A 20,710-nucleotide genomic window follows, 5' to 3' on the forward strand; every position below is an offset into this window, starting at 1 on the left:
AGAAACAAAAATGAATTCAATCCATTTTGGAATAAGGCTGTAACAACAAAATGTGGAAAAAGTGAAGCACTGTGAATACTTTCCGGATGCACTGTATATGTCACAAGCTTGGACCAGATACGTTATTTGAGTAGAAAACGCATGATGTGAATCATGTAGTACAACAGGCACTCTGGTGTTTGACAAGGGCGTATATAAAAAGCGAGAAAACATACAAAACCAACAATTGTTATTTGAACAGGATTTTCAAGAATCAAACACTTGGCAATCATACTTAGCACAGTAGTATAAAATAAATGCGCTCTAGGCACACAGCAGACTACATCTACTTCCAAAGTACTCCGATGCTTCAAGGTAAGTCTTTGGCAGAATAGAAGCTTTGACTTTTTGTTGTTGTTTTAAAAAAATATATATTTCCCACCATATGCAAGCCTTACCAAGAACAAACTAAAAAAATGCCACTTTAAAAAACAGTTTGTCATAGATTATTTTTTTTATTTATTTTTTTTTAATCTTGATAGTAACAATGAGGTTAGGCAAAACATTTTTACAACTGTACAATGTATTTGATTATGACATGGCTTCAAATGTTAGAGTATTAATGCAACTTAAAAAGGAAATTAAATATTGCTTGCTTCTCATTTATCAAACACTAAGAATAATTCAGACTGATACATATTGTGAGCAATATATACCAATAATATAGTATTTTTTTTTTATGTTTGGATAGAAATAAATTGTGGTCATGATTACAAGAAATCTGATTTTATGGTATTTACTTTTTTAAATTGTTGTAATGCCCCCCTTTTTATGTCTGCTTATTCCCATTTAGGACCCTGATGGTCACCCCATATATGTACTGTTTAAAAGTGTAAGCTTGTGCTTAATCATGTTTTTATTTTCTAAAACTATACTAAGTGAAAGGAAGATTGTGTTAGAGGGAAGGGATGGATTGCTATTTACGTACACTAAAGGTACATATAAAGGCAACACTATATTTTTGACTCCCATTATTCGTGAGTTTAAGTAAAAGATCCAAGACTTCTTCTAAGTACAAAAAAGGTTGATTTATCTCTAGTGCTCTTACAAATTTCTTAAAATGTATGTTAGTGAGCACTTTACCTGTGCTAAAATAATCCCTCAATGTTTGACAGGTGTGGCCCTCAAGATGCTGAATAAACAGCATGATTATTGTACAGATGTGTTTTTACATGAAACAGTTTGACGGTCAAACTCCACAATTCAGTACAACATGGGTTTAAGTCTTTGCACATGCTTTGAACAACTAATTTCTCACATATATAATGTATTTAGAAGCAAATCTCTGAATTCACTTTACACGATCTTTAACCCAATTTTAGAAGACTGTCAAGACTTGTGGTTGGAAATGGGAAACAAGCAAATACCTTTCTCTTGCACCCAAGTCTGCTGAATCGAACCATTAAGTCAGTCCGCCTCTTCCTGACAACACATTATATCGATGCAATCTGAAATGTGTCTATTGTCCAGGACATCAAGCTGTCATTATTTATATGACCACCACAGGTTACTTAACCCTATGAACCTTACACTATTTTCAGGATAATTTCACTACATTCAATGTTAAGCTCATTTCTTGGCAATTACGGGGGCTAACCATAATATCTTATCATAATATCTTGTATTTTTCATAACAGTCCAGGCTATCCAAATCTTTAATCATTTGATTTGATAATACTTAGATATTTTTTATATTAGCATTAAACTAAAATATCCAAATAAAATGTATCTATTTTTACATGTATCTCACGTAACATATTGGCAGTAGATATATGTTTTTTAGCTGTTGGGTAGGCCCAGAAATTCCTTTTATTTTTGTTTTGTTTTTCCTTTGTATTTTTAATACAAAGTGGGATGTAATATCATACATAAAATCAGCTGTGATTTCAAAACAGGATCAGCTAAAACATGGTTTTGTCATACAGAGAAACGAAGGGTAGATGGATAGATAAGACTTTATTAATCCCACAGTGGGGACATTTTGTCGCATCACCAAAAAGGGTAAATTCTGCTGTTTATTTTAATGTGAGATATGTAGGGAAACGATGAGAACTTTGGGAATTATTCAATCAAAAGTAACGGGTGTGATAGACGCAGAGCTACATACAGTACATACATAGTGTAATGAAGAATAAATTTGATGCAACTTTAAAGTCAATTTTCTCTGCAATGCTTTGACACACAGATGAGACAATCACGTTGTTGGAAAATTCAAGCCATGCAGTTGCGGATATGATATGCATCTTCATGTTGTATATATATATTCATGTGATGAATAGTTACTGCACAATTAAACCAGAAGAAGGGTTGGGACTTTGGACGCAATTTGCATCCATTGGATTCTGAAGGTTAAATATAAAGAGTAACTGTGGGTCCTCAAAAACTCCTTGCACAAAAGACCGAAGGGGTTGATCGTTGGAGGGTAGTTATTATTTTGACATCATGACTCGATAGAGACGCTGAGCGCCACATCACAGATGACAGAACACTAAAGACATAGATTTATATTTTTAAGAGCAACATTTCAAACAAAATTCACTCGATCTGAACTTCCACCATGTTAAATCAGTGTTTAAAAATCTATGTCACCATTCAACAGAAATGTGGTGAACCTTCTCAACGGGACGATGACACTTCAAACTGTGGTGTTTCTCTCGTTGCCTCTTCTAGGACAGATATGCGGCTCTTTTGGTGAGATTATCATTTTAGCTCAAATTTATTTCCATTTCACTTAAGTCACACGGAAGATTTCCTGTTGTAAATGCAGGTATTTTTTTGTGGTTTATTTATTTATTTCATTTTTTGTAGACGGGAATGAAAAGGATGTTTTTGCAATGGTCATTGCACGAATTCTATTTAATATGCTAATTGCCTGATCATTAGAGGCCTTGGTAAAATCATCATATCTAAAACGTCTGTCCCTTTGTCAAACGTTAATATAACAATTTATAACTGTCCAGGTACTAATGTAGCCAGAGGTGGAAAAGTGACTCAGTCCTCAGTGGGTTGGAACGGCATCCCTGGAAGGGCCATTGATGGAAATCGTGCTAGCAAATGGGGGCGGGGATCTTGTTCCCACACAAGCAAAGACCTGAAACCATGGTGGAGACTAGACCTCCTTACGACATACAAAGTCATGAGTGTCACCATCACCAACAGACAAGATTGTTGTCATCAAAGGATCAATGGAGCTGAGATCCGCATTGGAAATTCCCTCAATGACAACGGCAACGCTAATCCCAGGTAAAAATGCTGGTTACCTTAAACTAGGATTGAAGTTACAGAAAAATACAATATTAAAAATCTGCACAATTCCAAAACAGGGACACAGTTATTAATCAAAAGTATTTATCCGTATCTAATTACAACAAATGGTGAGATCTCTAAATGTTTTTCCTTAAAGTCACAATGGTTTCCCCATTATTCTATATTTCTTTGTTTTTTTCAGATGCGCTTTGATCTCGTCAATCGCTGCAGGGGCCTCCCAAACCTTTAAGTGCAAAGGGATGCAGGGCCGTTATTTAAACATTGTGATTCCTGGAAGAAAAGAGTACCTGACACTTTGTGAGGTAGAAGTTGAGGGTGAACTTTCAGGTAAACCTGCTCCAACTCTTCTTAATATTGCTAGAGTTGGAAAAGTGACTCAGTCCTCAGTGGGTTGGAACGGCATCCCTGGAAGGGCCATTGATGGAAATCGTGCTAGCAACTGGGGGCAGGGATCCTGTACCCACACAAGCAAAGACCTGAAACCATGGTGGAGACTAGACCTCCTTAAGACATACAAAGTCATGAGTGTCACCATCACCAACAGACTAGATTGTTGTCATCAAAGGATCAATGGAGCTGAGATCCGCATTGGAAATTCCCTCAATGACAACGGCAACGCTAATCCCAGGTAAAAATGCTGGTTACCTTAAACTAGTTTCAAATGACTACCACCGGTTGTTTTAATGATGGAAAAACACTATCAGATACCTTCATAATTTCAACAGAAACCCATCTTTCTATACAGTGGCATTATCATTATCTAATTACAACTAATGATGAGATCCATCAATATTGTTTTGAAGGTCAAACTGTTTTACTCATAATCATATTTCCTTCTTTCTCTCAATCTCTTTGTAAATTTAGATGCGCTGTGATTCCATCTATCGCTGCAGGGACCTCCCAAACCTTTGAGTGCAAAGGAATGCAGGGCCGTTATTTAAACATTGTGATTCCTGGAAGAAAAGAGTACCTGACACTTTGTGAGGTAGAAGTTGAGGGTGAACTTTCAGGTAAACCTGCTCCAACTCTTCTTAATATTGCTAGAGTTGGAAAAGTGACTCAGTCCTCAGTGGGTTGGAACGGCATCCCTGGAAGGGCCATTGATGGAAATCGTGCTAGCAACTTTGGGCAGGAATCCTGTACCCACACAAACAATGACCAAAATCCATGGTGGAGACTCGACTTCCTTAAGACATACAAAGTCATGAGTGTCACCATCACCAACAGACTAGATTGTTGTCATCAAAGGATCAATGGAGCTGAGATCCGCATTGGAAATTCCCTCAATGACAACGGCAACGCTAATCCCAGGTAAAAATGCTGGTTACCTTAAACTAGTTTCAAATGACTACCACCGGTTGTTTTAATGATGGAAAAACACTATCAGATACCTTCATAATTTCAACAGAAACCCATCTTTCTATACAGTGGCATTATCATTATCTAATTACAACTAATGATGAGATCCATCAATATTGTTTTGAAGGTCAAACTGTTTTACTCATAATCATATTTCCTTCTTTCTCTCAATCTCTTTGTAAATTTAGATGCGCTGTGATTCCATCTATCGCTGCAGGGACCTCCCAAACCTTTGAGTGCAAAGGAATGCAGGGCCGTTATTTAAACATTGTGATTCCTGGAAGAAAAGAGTACCTGACACTTTGTGAGGTAGAAGTTGAGGGTGAACTTTCAGGTAAACCTGCTCCAACTCTTCTTAATATTGCTAGAGTTGGAAAAGTGACTCAGTCCTCAGTGGGTTGGAACGGCATCCCTGGAAGGGCCATTGATGGAAATCGTGCTAGCAACTTTGGGCAGGAATCCTGTACCCACACAAACAATGACCAAAATCCATGGTGGAGACTCGACTTCCTTAAGACATACAAAGTCATGAGTGTCACCATCACCAACAGACTAGATTGTTGTCATCAAAGGATCAATGGAGCTGAGATCCGCATTGGAAATTCCCTCAATGACAACGGCAACGCTAATCCCAGGTAAAAATGCTGGTTACCTTAAACTAGTTTCAAATGACTACCACCGGTTGTTTTAATGATGGAAAAACACTATCAGATACCTTCATAATTTCAACAGAAACCCATCTTTCTATACAGTGGCATTATCATTATCTAATTACAACTAATGATGAGATCCATCAATATTGTTTTGAAGGTCAAACTGTTTTACTCATAATCATATTTCCTTCTTTCTCTCAATCTCTTTGTAAATTTAGATGCGCTGTGATTCCATCTATCGCTGCAGGGACCTCCCAAACCTTTGAGTGCAAAGGAATGCAGGGCCGTTATTTAAACATTGTGATTCCTGGAAGAAAAGAGTACCTGACACTTTGTGAGGTAGAAGTTGAGGGTGAACTTTCAGGTAAACCTGCTCCAACTCTTCTTAATATTGCTAGAGTTGGAAAAGTGACTCAGTCCTCAGTGGGTTGGAACGGCATCCCTGGAAGGGCCATTGATGGAAATCGTGCTAGCAACTTTGGGCAGGAATCCTGTACCCACACAAACAATGACCAAAATCCATGGTGGAGACTCGACTTCCTTAAGACATACAAAGTCATGAGTGTCACCATCACCAACAGACTAGATTGTTGTCATCAAAGGATCAATGGAGCTGAGATCCGCATTGGAAATTCCCTCAATGACAACGGCAACGCTAATCCCAGGTAAAAATGCTGGTTACCTTAAACTAGTTTCAAATGACTACCACCGGTTGTTTTAATGATGGAAAAACACTATCAGATACCTTCATAATTTCAACAGAAACCCATCTTTCTATACAGTGGCATTATCATTATCTAATTACAACTAATGATGAGATCCATCAATATTGTTTTGAAGGTCAAACTGTTTTACTCATAATCATATTTCCTTCTTTCTCTCAATCTCTTTGTAAATTTAGATGCGCTGTGATTCCATCTATCGCTGCAGGGACCTCCCAAACCTTTGAGTGCAAAGGAATGCAGGGCCGTTATTTAAACATTGTGATTCCTGGAAGAAAAGAGTACCTGACACTTTGTGAGGTAGAAGTTGAGGGTGAACTTTCAGGTAAACCTGCTCCAACTCTTCTTAATATTGCTAGAGTTGGAAAAGTGACTCAGTCCTCAGTGGGTTGGAACGGCATCCCTGGAAGGGCCATTGATGGAAATCGTGCTAGCAACTTTGGGCAGGAATCCTGTACCCACACAAACAATGACCAAAATCCATGGTGGAGACTCGACTTCCTTAAGACATACAAAGTCATGAGTGTCACCATCACCAACAGACTAGATTGTTGTCATCAAAGGATCAATGGAGCTGAGATCCGCATTGGAAATTCCCTCAATGACAACGGCAACGCTAATCCCAGGTAAAAATGCTGGTTACCTTAAACTAGTTTCAAATGACTACCACCGGTTGTTTTAATGATGGAAAAACACTATCAGATACCTTCATAATTTCAACAGAAACCCATCTTTCTATACAGTGGCATTATCATTATCTAATTACAACTAATGATGAGATCCATCAATATTGTTTTGAAGGTCAAACTGTTTTACTCATAATCATATTTCCTTCTTTCTCTCAATCTCTTTGTAAATTTAGATGCGCTGTGATTCCATCTATCGCTGCAGGGACCTCCCAAACATTTGAGTGCAAAGGAATGCAGGGCCGTTATTTAAACATTGTGATTCCTGGAAGAAAAGAGTACCTGACACTTTGTGAGGTAGAAGTTGAGGGTGAACTTTCAGGTAAACCTGCTCCAACTCTTCTTAATATTGCTAGAGTTGGAAAAGTGACTCAGTCCTCAGTGGGTTGGAACGGCATCCCTGGAAGGGCCATTGATGGAAATCGTGCTAGCAACTTTGGGCAGGGATCCTGTACCCACACAAACAATGACCAAAATCCATGGTGGAGACTCGACTTCCTTAAGACATACAAAGTCATGAGTGTCACCATCACCAACAGACTAGATTGTTGTCATCAAAGGATCAATGGAGCTGAGATCCGCATTGGAAATTCCCTCAATGACAACGGCAACGCTAATCCCAGGTAAAAATGCTGGTTACCTTAAACTAGTTTCAAATGACTACCACCGGTTGTTTTAATGATGGAAAAACACTATCAGATATCTGCATAATTTCAACAGAAACCCATCTTTCTATACAGTGGCATTATCATTATCTAATTACAACTAATGATGAGATCCATCAATATTGTTTTGAAGGTCAAACTGTTTTACTCATAATCATATTTCCTTCTTTCTCTCAATCTCTTTGTAAATTTAGATGCGCTGTGATTCCATCTATCGCTGCAGGGACCTCCCAAACCTTTGAGTGCAAAGGAATGCAGGGCCGTTATTTAAACATTGTGATTCCTGGAAGAAAAGAGTACCTGACACTTTGTGAGGTAGAAGTTGAGGGTGAACTTTCAGGTAAACCTGCTCCAACTCTTCTTAATATTGCTAGAGTTGGAAAAGTGACTCAGTCCTCAGTGGGTTGGAACGGCATCCCTGGAAGGGCCATTGATGGAAATCGTGCTAGCAACTTTGGGCAGGGATCCTGTACCCACACAAACAATGACCAAAATCCATGGTGGAGACTCGACTTCCTTAACACATACAAAGTCATGAGTGTCACCATCACCAACAGACTAGATTGTTGTCATCAAAGGATCAATGGAGCTGAGATCCGCATTGGAAATTCCCTCAATGACAACGGCAACGCTAATCCCAGGTAAAAATGCTGGTTACCTTAAACTAGTTTGAAATGACTACCACCGGTTGTTTTAATGATGAAAAAACACTATCAGATATCTGCATAATTTCAACAGAAACCCATCTTTCTATACAGTGGCATTATCATTATCTAATTACAACTAATGATGAGATCCATCAATATTGTTTTGAAGGTCAAACTGTTTTACTCATAATCATATTTCCTTCTTTCTCTCAATCTCTTTGTAAATTTAGATGCGCTGTGATTCCATCTATCGCTGCAGGGACCTCCCAAACATTTGAGTGCAAAGGAATGCAGGGCCGTTATTTAAACATTGTGATTCCTGGAAGAAAAGAGTACCTGACACTTTGTGAGGTAGAAGTTGAGGGTGAACTTTCAGGTAAACCTGCTCCAACTCTTCTTAATATTGCTAGAGTTGGAAAAGTGACTCAGTCCTCAGTGGGTTGGAACGGCATCCCTGGAAGGGCCATTGATGGAAATCGTGCTAGCAACTTTGGGCAGGAATCCTGTACCCACACAAACAATGACCAAAATCCATGGTGGAGACTCGACTTCCTTAACACATACAAAGTCATGAGTGTCACCATCACCAACAGACTAGATTGTTGTCATCAAAGGATCAATGGAGCTGAGATCCGCATTGGAAATTCCCTCAATGACAACGGCAACGCTAATCCCAGGTAAAAATGCTGGTTACCTTAAACTAGTTTGAAATGACTACCACCGGTTGTTTTAATGATGAAAAAACACTATCAGATATCTGCATAATTTCAACAGAAACCCATCTTTCTATACAGTGGCATTATCATTATCTAATTACAACTAATGATGAGATCCATCAATATTGTTTTGAAGGTCAAACTGTTTTACTCATAATCATATTTCCTTCTTTCTCTCAATCTCTTTGTAAATTTAGATGCGCTGTGATTCCATCTATCGCTGCAGGGACCTCCCAAACATTTGAGTGCAAAGGAATGCAGGGCCGTTATTTAAACATTGTGATTCCTGGAAGAAAAGAGTACCTGACACTTTGTGAGGTAGAAGTTGAGGGTGAACTTTCAGGTAAACCTGCTCCAACTCTTCTTAATATTGCTAGAGTTGGAAAAGTGACTCAGTCCTCAGTGGGTTGGAACGGCATCCCTGGAAGGGCCATTGATGGAAATCGTGCTAGCAACTTTGGGCAGGGATCCTGTACCCACACAAACAATGACCAAAATCCATGGTGGAGACTCGACTTCCTTAACACATACAAAGTCATGAGTGTCACCATCACCAACAGACTAGATTGTTGTCATCAAAGGATCAATGGAGCTGAAATCCGCATTGGAGATTCCCTGGAAGACAATGGCAACGATAATCCCAGGTGACAGCTTTTAGCATTGGTTGTGTAAATTACAGAAAAATAGTTTCATGGATATTCACATAATTTCAAAGTAGAAACCCATGTTTACCACCACAACCACCACATGCATCAGTATCTAATAAAAAAAAAAAATGGTGAGACTTATGGAGTTTTATCACCCTGTTTTACTCATCATTTTGCTGACTTCTCTTTGTCTTTAGATGCGCTGTGATCTCATCTATCGCTGCAGGGACCTCCCAGACATTTGAGTGTGAAGGAATGGAAGGTCGTTATGTTAACATTGTGATTCCTGGAAGAAAAGAGTACCTGACACTTTGTGAAGTGGAAGTGTTTGGGGAAGAATACGATGCTTCAACTGAAAATGAGTGCAATTTAGACTGAAAAGAAAATTACACTCATCGGCTCATTTAATCATAAAGTTTATACTTTAAAATTAAGACAATGTTTTGGTAAAAGGTTCATGATGTTTTCTGGATGGCATCTGTAATGATAAAATCCTTTTCTTCAATATATACATAGCATAAACCTACATATTGCTTTTAGATTTGTTTAATCTAATGTTAGCATTAAATTACGCACTCAGATTCAAATATTAATTTTGACTCTTTCTTCAAGAATCCAATGGTATCATCACTTTGTTTGTACCATTAGATCATATTTTCTGTTTGACAAAATACTATACTTTTTCTGTCATCTATTCAATTGTTTAAAATTAAATTAAATGGTGATGTGTACTTCAAGCAAATTTTTGAAGCACTGTTTGTCTTAATTCAAACCCAAGTTTCAACTAAAGGGATGCATGACCAGTTTTATAACTTTTTCTAAATGTATTACTTACTGACTAGCTTTGAGTAAAAAGATTGATAATCCACCAGAATATGAAATATGAATATAAAACTAGGGCTGGGCGATATGGACAAAATTAAATATCACAATATTGTCAACTAAATACCACAATGTACCACAATATATACCACCAAAATATTGGTGCTTTCAAAAAATATGTAGACAATGAGGTTATTGATAAAGAATAATCAGTATATATGGATATATTGACCAAGAGTGTAAAGGCAAATAATAGGACAGCAAGAACTGTCTAGGTTCAGAAAATGACATAACTTCACTCTCATGCAGTCTTTAAAACCAGAAAAAGACAACAATTACCCAAATATACAAAGTCAACGACTAAATCTAGTCTCATATCACAATTAGGGATTTGGCACGAATTTAAAATATTCTAATAGTCGTTTTAATCTCCAAAATCCATATTCCATATTTCCCTTGTTTTTACAGGTGCCTACTTGTAATGCGTTACTCCCGTCTGAAGGTGGTGTTAATGCGCCTAAAAGCTGACTGCCAGCCTCATTAAATAACATGGTGAGAAGAATAACGCTGCTTTCAGGGGGCCGGAGCTTTGCAGCTATTACGGTGTGAACATGGGGAAACATGCAAAGACAACTACAGCCATCAGAAAGTTCTGAGTAGAACTCCTTCAAAACATAAATAAAGATGAGGTGCAGTGCAAACCATGCAGGTAAAGCTAGCATACAAGCCTTCCACCGCTAAGCACACTTCATTAAAGTGAAGCACTGAGCAAATGGCCTGTCTCTTTATATTAATATGGGTGTATGCGCTCGGTCGGGCGGTGGAAGGATGTATGGGGTCGAATAGTCGAAGAAAAATCTAACAGTTCAGAGCGAATTTCGAATAGGAGTTTTGCTTGAAATGCCCATCCCTAATCACAATTTGGATAAATGTCAATATGTTGCTCAGTCCTGTATGAAACCACCATTAGCGGGCATCTAACTCAGCACAGAGATTGTAAAACGCTACATTTGTCCAACTGTAACTTAACTATAGCCAAATACACTGTAGTGATGGGACAAATCAGTCCTTGTTGTGCTGTTGACCTGATGAACATTTTCTGGTTTTGGGGAGTGAGTGACATTCTTGCCCCCTTTTGAAATGTGAGTGCCACTCAAATCACCTCGCCAGGCTCATTGCTTAATTGCCAATGGTTTCCTGAGGCATTTGAAGGGTAACGCATTTCCTGAATTTGAAACAAAATGTGATGAGTGCAGATACACGGGTACCAGTGGTCCCAAAAGTTCATGGAAGTCAGGTGCTGATGTTGATCGTGACATAACATAGAATATTTACCCCTCAAAGTTATTGATTTTCACTTTCATACACATTATAAGGCTGTGCTCTGTACCTACACAATTAGGGCAGTCACGTAACTTTCGGATCTACCTTTGCATAATCCCATACAAAGGGCTGGGTAAATGCATTGAACAAATCAACAACTGGATGTGCCAGAATTTTCTTCAATTAAATAAGGATAAAACAGAAGTAATTGTTTTTGGTGCCAAGGAAGAACGATTGAAAGTCAGCGCTCAGCTTCAATCGCTGATGTTAAAAACCACAAACCAAGCCATACAATCTGGGTGTAGTCATGGATTCAGACCTCAATCTGAACAACCATATCAAGATTACAAAATCAGCCTACTATCACCTGAAGAATATATCAAGGATTAGAGGACTTATGTCTCAACAGGATTTGGAAAAACTTGTCCATGCATTTATCTTCAGTAGACTCGACTATGGTAACGGTGTGTTTACAGATCTTTAAAAAGTCAGTCAGACAGTTGCAGCTGATTCAGAACGCTGCAGCTCAAGTTCTCACTAAGACCAAGAAACTGGATCACATCACTCCAGTTCTGAGGTCTTTACTCAGGTTGGCTTCCTGTCCAACAAAGAATCGACTTTAAAACCCTGCTGTTGGTTTATAAAGCACTGAATGGTTTTGGGCCAAAATACATTTTGGATCTGCTGCAACCTTATGAACCTTGCAGACCCTTCAGGTCATCTGGGACGGGTCTCCTTTCTGTTCCCCGAGACATAACTAAACATGGAGAAGCAGCCCTCAGTTTTTCTGCTCCACATATCTGGAACAAACTCCCAGAAAGCTGCAGGTCTGCTGAGACTCTCAGCTGCTTCAAGTCAAGATTGAAGAGTTTTCTGTTTGCTGCTGCTTTTCATTGAACCAGATTTAAGGATGTTGATTAAATTCTTGCATTTCTGCATTTTACTACTGTATTTTATTTTTTAAACTGCATTGTAACTTTTATCCTACTTTTAGCTTGTTTAATGTTTTCATGACTGTTTTTACTTTTGCATTATGTTTTGATGATTTTAATGGTTGTATGTGAAGCACTTTGCCTTGCCTTAACTTGCGCCTTGCCTCGCCTCGCCTAACCAAATAAGTGCTTCAATTTGAAGCATCAAATATGATGGACTATAAAACCAGTAAAATGTGTCACTGCCCAAATTATGGACTATGCTGTGACTGTATCTAGCTTCTGGGTTCACCATGGCTATTTTCCAAATGATCTTGGTGTAGTTATATAGTGAGTTTATGCATCAGACATGCAGAACCCTCACATTTAATTAGTGACAAATGATATTTAATACACTGTTTGGAGTGTTTCTTTGGACTGTAGTCTCCACCCACTCACACATCACTGGTAATATACACATTTGTGAAGACAGAGGACCTTCTTTTCATACCAGCGCAAAGCTGGTCTAAACACAGATCCAGGTGCATTTGCATTTTGGTACAGTGCAAGGAGGCATTTTTCTGTGCTTGCAGCAGTGTCTATTTTTGTGACTCAAAATGAAACAAGCTGCGCCAAGATAGATGGAACAACTCAAAAAGGGGTGTGTTGGTAAAGATGCATTCAAAGACTCAACGAAAGGTAAAAAAGATCAAAATCAAACCCAATCTAATCCTGACATATGGACTGAAGTGGGTCAGACTTTGCAGTTCCACCTCTAATACGAGTTCAAACACTAGGCTACAGCGGCAGTTTCAATGACTAACTAGTTACGTCTAACCAAAATTTACCATGACATTGCAGGAAGCATTAGATGAGCAAACACTCAAATGAGTTACATAGCACTTAATAACAAACAAGTAATGCTAGCATAGCAATACCAGGTTGTTATAGTAGCTGCAACAATTAGCCAACACACCAATGAGCCTTGTCATCTTCGAACTTTTGGCTACAGAGGTGAGCAGGTATACTGTTTAAACTGTGCTTGCTTGGAGAGGTTCAGTTCAAGTTACACACACAACAAGACCACAAACAAGTAACGGGAACATCTGACTTACTTAAATCATTGACTCACTGTAATGACTGCAGTAATTGCTCAGTGTATTCAAGTAAAACAACGTGCGTTTACTACGGAAATTCCAAGGGGAAGTCCCAATCCTTCTGCTTTCTTTAACATAGTTTCATATACAATGTTTGTAAAAGAAGAATGAAAAGAACATTATCACACAAGTAACAATGTAGCACTTAATGAAAGCAATGACAGATATGACAACGCACTTTTATGGTTCTCTGCGCAACTAACTATTTTGCTATAAACTAGGCGGCATCTTTATATAGTTACAACTATGCGAATGTGTAAGTGGTACAATAAAATGCTTCTGCATGGCTCCTCCTCTCACAGTGAAACGCTATAAAAGCCTGGAGCTCATTTGCATAAGAGGTCATCCCACTCCACTTCAGTTCTACTCCTGCCGTAGTCAGATTGTTATTGTACATCAGCTAGCTGCTACAGGACGTCTCCCTCCACCCACAAGCGAATCTTTCCTGGATGCAAGAACCTCCAAAGCGGTGCTGCATCGCTATTTCAATTTCTTACTGATGAAGAAAGGGAAAAGAGGTGGACTGATTTTGTGATTGATTTCGTGAAGAGCCTCGCTAAAGGAGACTTTAGGATTAAAGATGCTGTAAGGGAGAAATGCAAATTAGTTTTAAGTTCATCACACCACAGAAGTATGGGTTAACTTCCCGTCCGAATTTGAATGAAAAAAAACACCGACAGGTTTGTTAAATTAGGGTTTGAAATCGTGAGAAAACCATCAGTCTTCTCTGCTCTGAGACTGAGGGGGCGTGTCCTGAAGGAGCTGAAGCTCCGCCCACTCGCTGGAAGGTGTTCAGTGCTCTGTATGACAGTCTTGTGGCTGCAGTTCTTTTCCCCACTAAGCGGTCCGTCCCAACCTCTCGGTGACTTTATGCATGATGTCCCACTGGCACTCTGTCTCTCTGGTGGACGGAGCAGCCTGCTTTATGAAAACACAATAGAATAAGATTTTATTCGTCCAATGAGTGAAACATACAGATGCATATCAATCCAGCTTGTCCCCCTGAGCTGTAACACAGGAGTCAACCTGGACACCAGAGACAGCAGACAGTGAGTCTCCAACTACTTCTAACGCACCTGCATTACAATAGTGGGGATAATAAGAGCGGAGGAGTTGATTTAGTTCTGTAACGACTGCAACATGCACAACGCTGCATTACATCAATTCATTACATCACATTAATGTATTATATCACGTCAATTCAAACTTTGAACCTGCTCAGGTCGAGCCGAAAGTCTTTCTCTTCCACTGATGTCCCTCCACCTCCTCCACCTCCTCCTCCTCCACCTCCTCCTCCACATGTAGTCGGGCTCGTTTATCCAGACCGGTACCGGTACATGTAACCGAGAAGGTCAGTGATTATAACGTTACACCGGAGTACAGAAACAACAACCCTCATTAATTGGAAGGACAAGATCTCCTCTGGTCCATGTTTACCATCACCAGTTACATATATTATAGTTCCTTATCGTAGCTAAATGGACACAGATAAAAAATAAAAACAATCCGCGGTTATCGGAGCGTTTTCCTCTGAACTCTGCTACGAGCTCAATAGAAGCTACTTAGCACATTAGCTCCCATTTCACCAAAATAAAGTTATTCTACACCGAGTAAAATCACGTTAGCGGTTTGCACCGCGGACTGAATGTAGCAGAGTTACCTCTGGAAAAGTTATCTCGTATAATTATAACAAGCACATGGTGCATGGCACAGTGGTGAACCGCTGGGGGCAGCGGACGGTGCCGGTGCGACCTGACAGTGAACGGCCGGGAGGGCGATGCTCGGTTCGGCTCGGCGCTGCAGGTGTAGCGGTGCGTCCGTGAACTCCATCTGTCTCCGGTGGAAGTTGGTGAAACAGTCCGCCGTGAAATGTTCACTGCAGAGGCAGCTTGTTCCTCGTTGTCAGGATGTCCCAATGACTCTTTGCAGTTCTCCTCACTGGTGTAGTTGTGCTCTTGTTTCTGCAGGTATCCTGAACCTGGAGCTGTGTGTCTCTGCTCTGAGATTACTGGACACACCAACAGTTCCTTGTCTTGGATCGCCATGGTGGTTTTTTTTCTCACCCTAACGGTCCAGGCAGATGAATGCTCACTTTATGGCTCAGGAAGATTAGGGATAAAACTGGAAGTACTTATTTTTGTTGAGGGTCTGTAAAAGCACTGTTCAAACAGTAGAGAAAGAGTCCATCGCTCTGCAATATATTAATACAGATATTTTAATAAAAGCAAGAGTGACGGGAAGAAATGTTTGAACTCTCGAACATCATCTGTGTTTGTTCCACCTCTGGAGACTAAAAACCTCCGTGCACCCTGGTGTTATTAGTTCATTAGTTGTATTACTATTTTTGCCTATATATCAAAAGCAAATGCTATTTGTTTTGGGTGCATTAATCCATAATGTAATGAGTCCTCTAATACTTTATTTTTTTAAACAGATTAATGTATGCGTGGTGATGTAATCAAAGGTTTTTAAAAATGTTATTTCTACACATTCAAAATCAATACAAAAATGTCTTTATTAACAAACTTACGCAGCTTTTTCCTTCCTCTGGAGCGGCCCGTGTTCTGCCTGGTGTCCAGAGCATCCTGCAGGAAGTCGGGTTCAGGCAGACTGGTTCTGGTTCTGGTTCTGGTCGGAGAGTGATGCATCGTGGTGATTCTGGAAGCTGTGCACATCTATTCACAACCTGTTATGTCATAAATTGTTTCAGTGGAGGGATCTCGTACTCTACTGGCTGTAAATGATCATTGTGGAACATATAGTTGTGTTTTTTACATACAACACGAATGTCTTTGCAGCAGATATTCTCTTCCTTTGCGGCCGTCGTCCTGCATTCCCCACCGGTCCACCTGTACACGTCCAGTTTCATTAACGGTGCGACTGAAGATATTGTTCACTATTTAATTGATCTAATATTTATCATGAACAACTAGACAGTAAAGGTATATAGTTGGTTGACAGCATTCTGTTACTCAGCTGGTACGATGCAAAGAGAAATTCAGCAGTTCACACACAAAACACTCAGAAGACTGCAGGTAGGTGGAGTTGAATGAAACTTAACAATACAGCATGTGTTCAGTTTGATCGTAGTCTAAATAATAATTATAATAGCGGGTTCTTTCACCTATAAACATGGTAATAAAAACAAGTAAAAAGAGAGTGCAGGGTTCACTTATTTATAAATCTACAAAACCGGGTTGGATAACTGATATATATTGAAGTGTGGAAGATGACTGCAAACTGGATCTCTGACTGTGCAGACAATTAAAACGATATATACAATCTGTTCATTGATATCCTAGCTTGGTTTAGCTACTTTATGCTAGTCAGTACTGTTATTACTTCAATATATTTGAGAAAATAATTACCATTCTGCTGCAGACTAATAAGAATGACGTTGGTTTTCAGGTCGTCCTGCTCAGAACTTGATTCTGGTTCTGGTGGCTCAAACACATCAGGCTGAACGAGTCCTGTTAAACGGCTTGCCGTAGCGTCCATTGCCCGGGTCATAGGAACTTTGGGAGAGGCGGCGCCTTCCAGGGAGTGGGCGGAGCTTCAGGGGCTTCAGGTGACACGCCCCCACAATCTCTGAGCAGAAAAGACTGCTGATTTTCTCAAGATTTCAAAGCCTAATTTAACATACTTGCCAGTGTTATTTTTCATTCAAATTGGGATGGGTAGTCAACAACACATACTTCTGTGGTGTGAACTTAAAACTCATTTTCATTTCTACTTTACAGCATCTTTAACAAGATAAGTTTAGTATATAGCTGTTTGTAGAGCAACAATAATCATGCTGCAATATTTTACTACAAAAATCATCTGACAAAAACTCATTCATTACATTAAAAAGCGGTCGTCGTCATGCTGCCGGCTGATAAGTTTCACTTGAGTGATTACCTGCTATCTAGCTGTAGAACTAATTTCATCCATCTAAGATCAATTTTCGATCTAAGTTGGAATGCTTTTATTTTCAGCTTGTGTAAAAGGATTAAATGTATTTATGTTATATGTTTTTATTTCACTGCAAGATTATCCTGAAAACACTGTTACTTTCTTTACACAGATAGGCATGAAACAACTGCATCAGTCAAAGCTGAACTTTAGTATGGGTAGAGATACAGGACAGGATGAGAAGACTGAGAAAAAGAAAGAGAGGCGGTGATGAAGATAAGAGAGGATGAGCAGGTACTTTCCCACAAGATAGGATTAGCATTATTAGCATCTCTGTGCTGTTCAACACAATCAAAAACTGACTGAGCTGATCCCATACAAACTATCACAAAGGTATTCTGTGAGTTCTTTACAGTGGAACCAACAATACAAACAAAGCATAATTATACAGTCATAATATAGTATTATTGTATGTAATATATGATTGTATTAAACACATTTTGTTTACATGTGATTTTTTGAGATTTTTATAATTCAAATTTAAAATGAGGTAAACGATAAAATAAAGGTGTATATAATTGACAACATTTTTAATACACAGGTGAGAGACGAGAGAAGAAATGAACAGAAATAATGTAACGTTGAAGACCAAGAAGAGATGAGAGAGAGACACATTTTCATATGAATTTAGATTTTTTTTTTTTTGTCACTTCAGGGTGGCCCACGCAATTTAACTTTTGTTCCTCCCTGTGCCCCACAGCTAAAAATAATCTGGATCCGCCCCTGGGCAAGAGGAGAATGCCGACAGATAAGAGAATTAAAAGATGAACATAGTGGATGTTGAGACTGTAAAGAGTGACAGGATGTAATGCAGATATGTAGCTAAAGAGACAGAAGGCAAGACATGTTGAAAAAAGAAGGAGAGTGCATGGGAGGGTAGCTTGTTAGAAGCGTGAGAAAGGGTGGGAACAGGAGACAGAAAGGGTGTGGAACAGAGATTAAAAAAAAACCACATCAATCATAGGCAGCCGCTAAGCAAATATTTTGGATGTTTTTTTACCTCATTTGAATTTTGTAATGACAAATATGAAAATACATAGCCATTTGGGCCACAAATTCTTATTTGTTGTTTTTTGTAATATGCAGTGACGCAGTAAGGAATATTGTGGTTAATGCCAATAAACTAAATAGGTTTAAAATAGATAAGCTTTGGAAACTAAAGGTACAGTGCAGTGGCCCTGAGAGCTCAATGCACATTCAAAAAAAAATTCAGGAAATCTATTTATAAATTTAAGTTGTTGAAATTGCAAAAAAATTAACCAAGTTTAAGGTCACCTTTAGTTTCTTATTTTTTTTTATGGTCTACTTTATATTCTATTGTTTCATTTGTAGCAGATACATCTCTATTCCTTGCAGCGGGACTCCTGTACTGTTCAGTGCATCCGGAAAGTATTCACTGCGCTTCACTTTTTCCACATTTTGTTATGTTACAGGCTTATTTCAAAATGGATTAAATTCATTTTTTTCCCTAAAAATTCTACACACAAGACCGCATAATGATAAAGTGAAAAAAGTTTTTTAGAATTTTTTGCAAAATCAATAAAAAATAACAAAAATTGAATAATCACATTGACATAAGTATTCACAGCCTTTGCCAAGACACTTTAAAATTGAGTTCAGGTGCATCCTGTTTCCACTGATCATCCTTGAGATGTTTCTACAACTTGATTGGAGTCCACCTGTGGTAAATTCAGTTGATTGGACATGATTTGGAAAGGCACACACTTGTGTATATAAGGTCCCACAGTTGACAGTGCATGTCAGAGCACAAACCAAGCCATGAAGTCCAAGGAATTGTCTGTAGGCCTCCGAGACAGGATTGTATCAAGGCACAGATCTGGGGAAGGATACAGAACAATTTCTGCAGCATTGAAGGTCCCAATGAGCACAGTGGCCTCCATCATCCGTAAATGGAAGAAGTTTGGAACCACCAGGACTCTTCCGAGAGTTGGCCGCCCGGCCAAACTGAGTGATTGGGGGAGAAGGGCCTTGGTCAGGTGACCAAGAACCTGATGGTCACTCTGACAGAGCTCCAACGTTGCTCTGTGAAGAGAGGAGAACCTTCCAGGAGGACAACCATCTCTGCAGCACTCCACCAAGCAGGCCTGTATGTTAGAGTAGCCAGACGGAAGCCACTCCTCAGGGAAAGGCACATGACAGCCCACCTGGAGTTTACCAAAAGGCACCTGAAGGACTCTCAGACCAGAAGAAACAACATTCTCTGGTCTGATGAAGCAAAGATTGAACTCTTTGGCGTCATGTCTGGAGGAAACCAGGCACCGCTCATCACCTGGCCAATATCATCCCTACAGTGAAGCATGGTGGTGGCAGCGTCATGGTGTGGAGATGTTTTTCAGCGGCAGGAACTGGGAAACTAGTCAGGATGGAGGGAAAGATGAATGCAGCAATGTACAGAGACAACCTTGATGAAAACTTTCTCCAGAGCGCTCTGGACCTCAGACTGGAGCGAAGGTTCATCTTCCAACAGGACAACGACCCGAAGCACACAGCCAAGATAACAAAGGAGTGGCTTCAGAACAACGCTGTGAATGTCCTTGAGTGGCCCAGCCAGACCCCAGACTTGTACCCGATTGAACATCTGTGGAGAGATCTGAAAATAGCTGTGCACCGATGCTCTCCATCCAACCTGATGGAGCTTGAGAGGTCCTGCAAATAAGAATGGGAGAAACTGCCCAAAAAAATAGGTGTGCCACGCTTGTAGCATCATACTCAAAAAGACTTGAGGCTGTAATTGCTGCCAAAGGTGCTTCAACAAAGTATTGAGCAAAGGTTGTGAATACTGATAGTTATATTTTCGTTCATTATTTTTAATAGATTTGCAAAAATTTTAAACAAACTTTTTTCACGTTATCATTATGAATAGAAAGAAAGATGGAAAAAAATAATTTAATCCATTTTGGATTAAGGCTGTAACAACAAATGTGGAAAAAGTTAAGCGCTGTGAATACTTCCCGGATGCACTGTATATGTCACAAGCTTGGGCCAGTTACATAACTTGAGTAGAAGACACATGATGTGAATCATGTAGTACAACAGGCACTCTGGAGTTTGACGAGGGCGTATATAAAAAGCGAGCAAACACACAAAACCAACAATTGTTATTTGAAAAGGGTTTTCATGA

General features: G+C 39.3%; 1 protein-coding gene across 1 annotated transcript; it reads left to right on the top strand.

Annotated features, from left to right (window-relative positions):
• Nucleotides 1–312: 312 nt before the first annotated feature.
• LOC138194453 (uncharacterized) lies at nucleotides 313–10,152 on the top strand. Its single transcript, XM_069143204.1, has 13 exons — nucleotides 313–354; nucleotides 2,639–2,730; nucleotides 3,000–3,282; nucleotides 3,488–3,934; nucleotides 4,171–4,617; nucleotides 4,854–5,300; nucleotides 5,537–5,983; nucleotides 6,220–6,666; nucleotides 6,903–7,349; nucleotides 7,586–8,032; nucleotides 8,269–8,715; nucleotides 8,952–9,398; nucleotides 9,599–10,152. Exons 2-13 carry the CDS (start codon nucleotides 2,667–2,669, stop codon nucleotides 9,777–9,779), a joined length of 4,551 nt encoding a protein of 1,516 aa, XP_068999305.1. The 5' UTR covers nucleotides 313–354; nucleotides 2,639–2,666; the 3' UTR covers nucleotides 9,780–10,152.
• Nucleotides 10,153–20,710: the final 10,558 nt, after the last annotated feature.

The sequence above is a fragment of the Embiotoca jacksoni genome, unplaced genomic scaffold (assembly GCF_022577435.1).
Source record: "Embiotoca jacksoni isolate LCO1_2020_lvr unplaced genomic scaffold, fEmbJac1.0.p SCAF_11, whole genome shotgun sequence".
Lineage (NCBI taxonomy): Eukaryota > Metazoa > Chordata > Actinopteri > Embiotocidae > Embiotoca > Embiotoca jacksoni.

Coding starts and splice junctions, on each gene's coding strand:
- LOC138194453 (XM_069143204.1), top strand. CDS start 2,667: ATGACACTTCAAACTGTGGTGTTTCTCTCGTTGCCTCTTCTAGGACAG. Junction 5,301..5,536: donor AACGGCAACGCTAATCCCAG/GTAAAAATGCTG, acceptor TTGTAAATTTAG/ATGCGCTGTGATTCCATCTA. Junction 9,399..9,598: donor AATGGCAACGATAATCCCAG/GTGACAGCTTTT, acceptor CTTTGTCTTTAG/ATGCGCTGTGATCTCATCTA.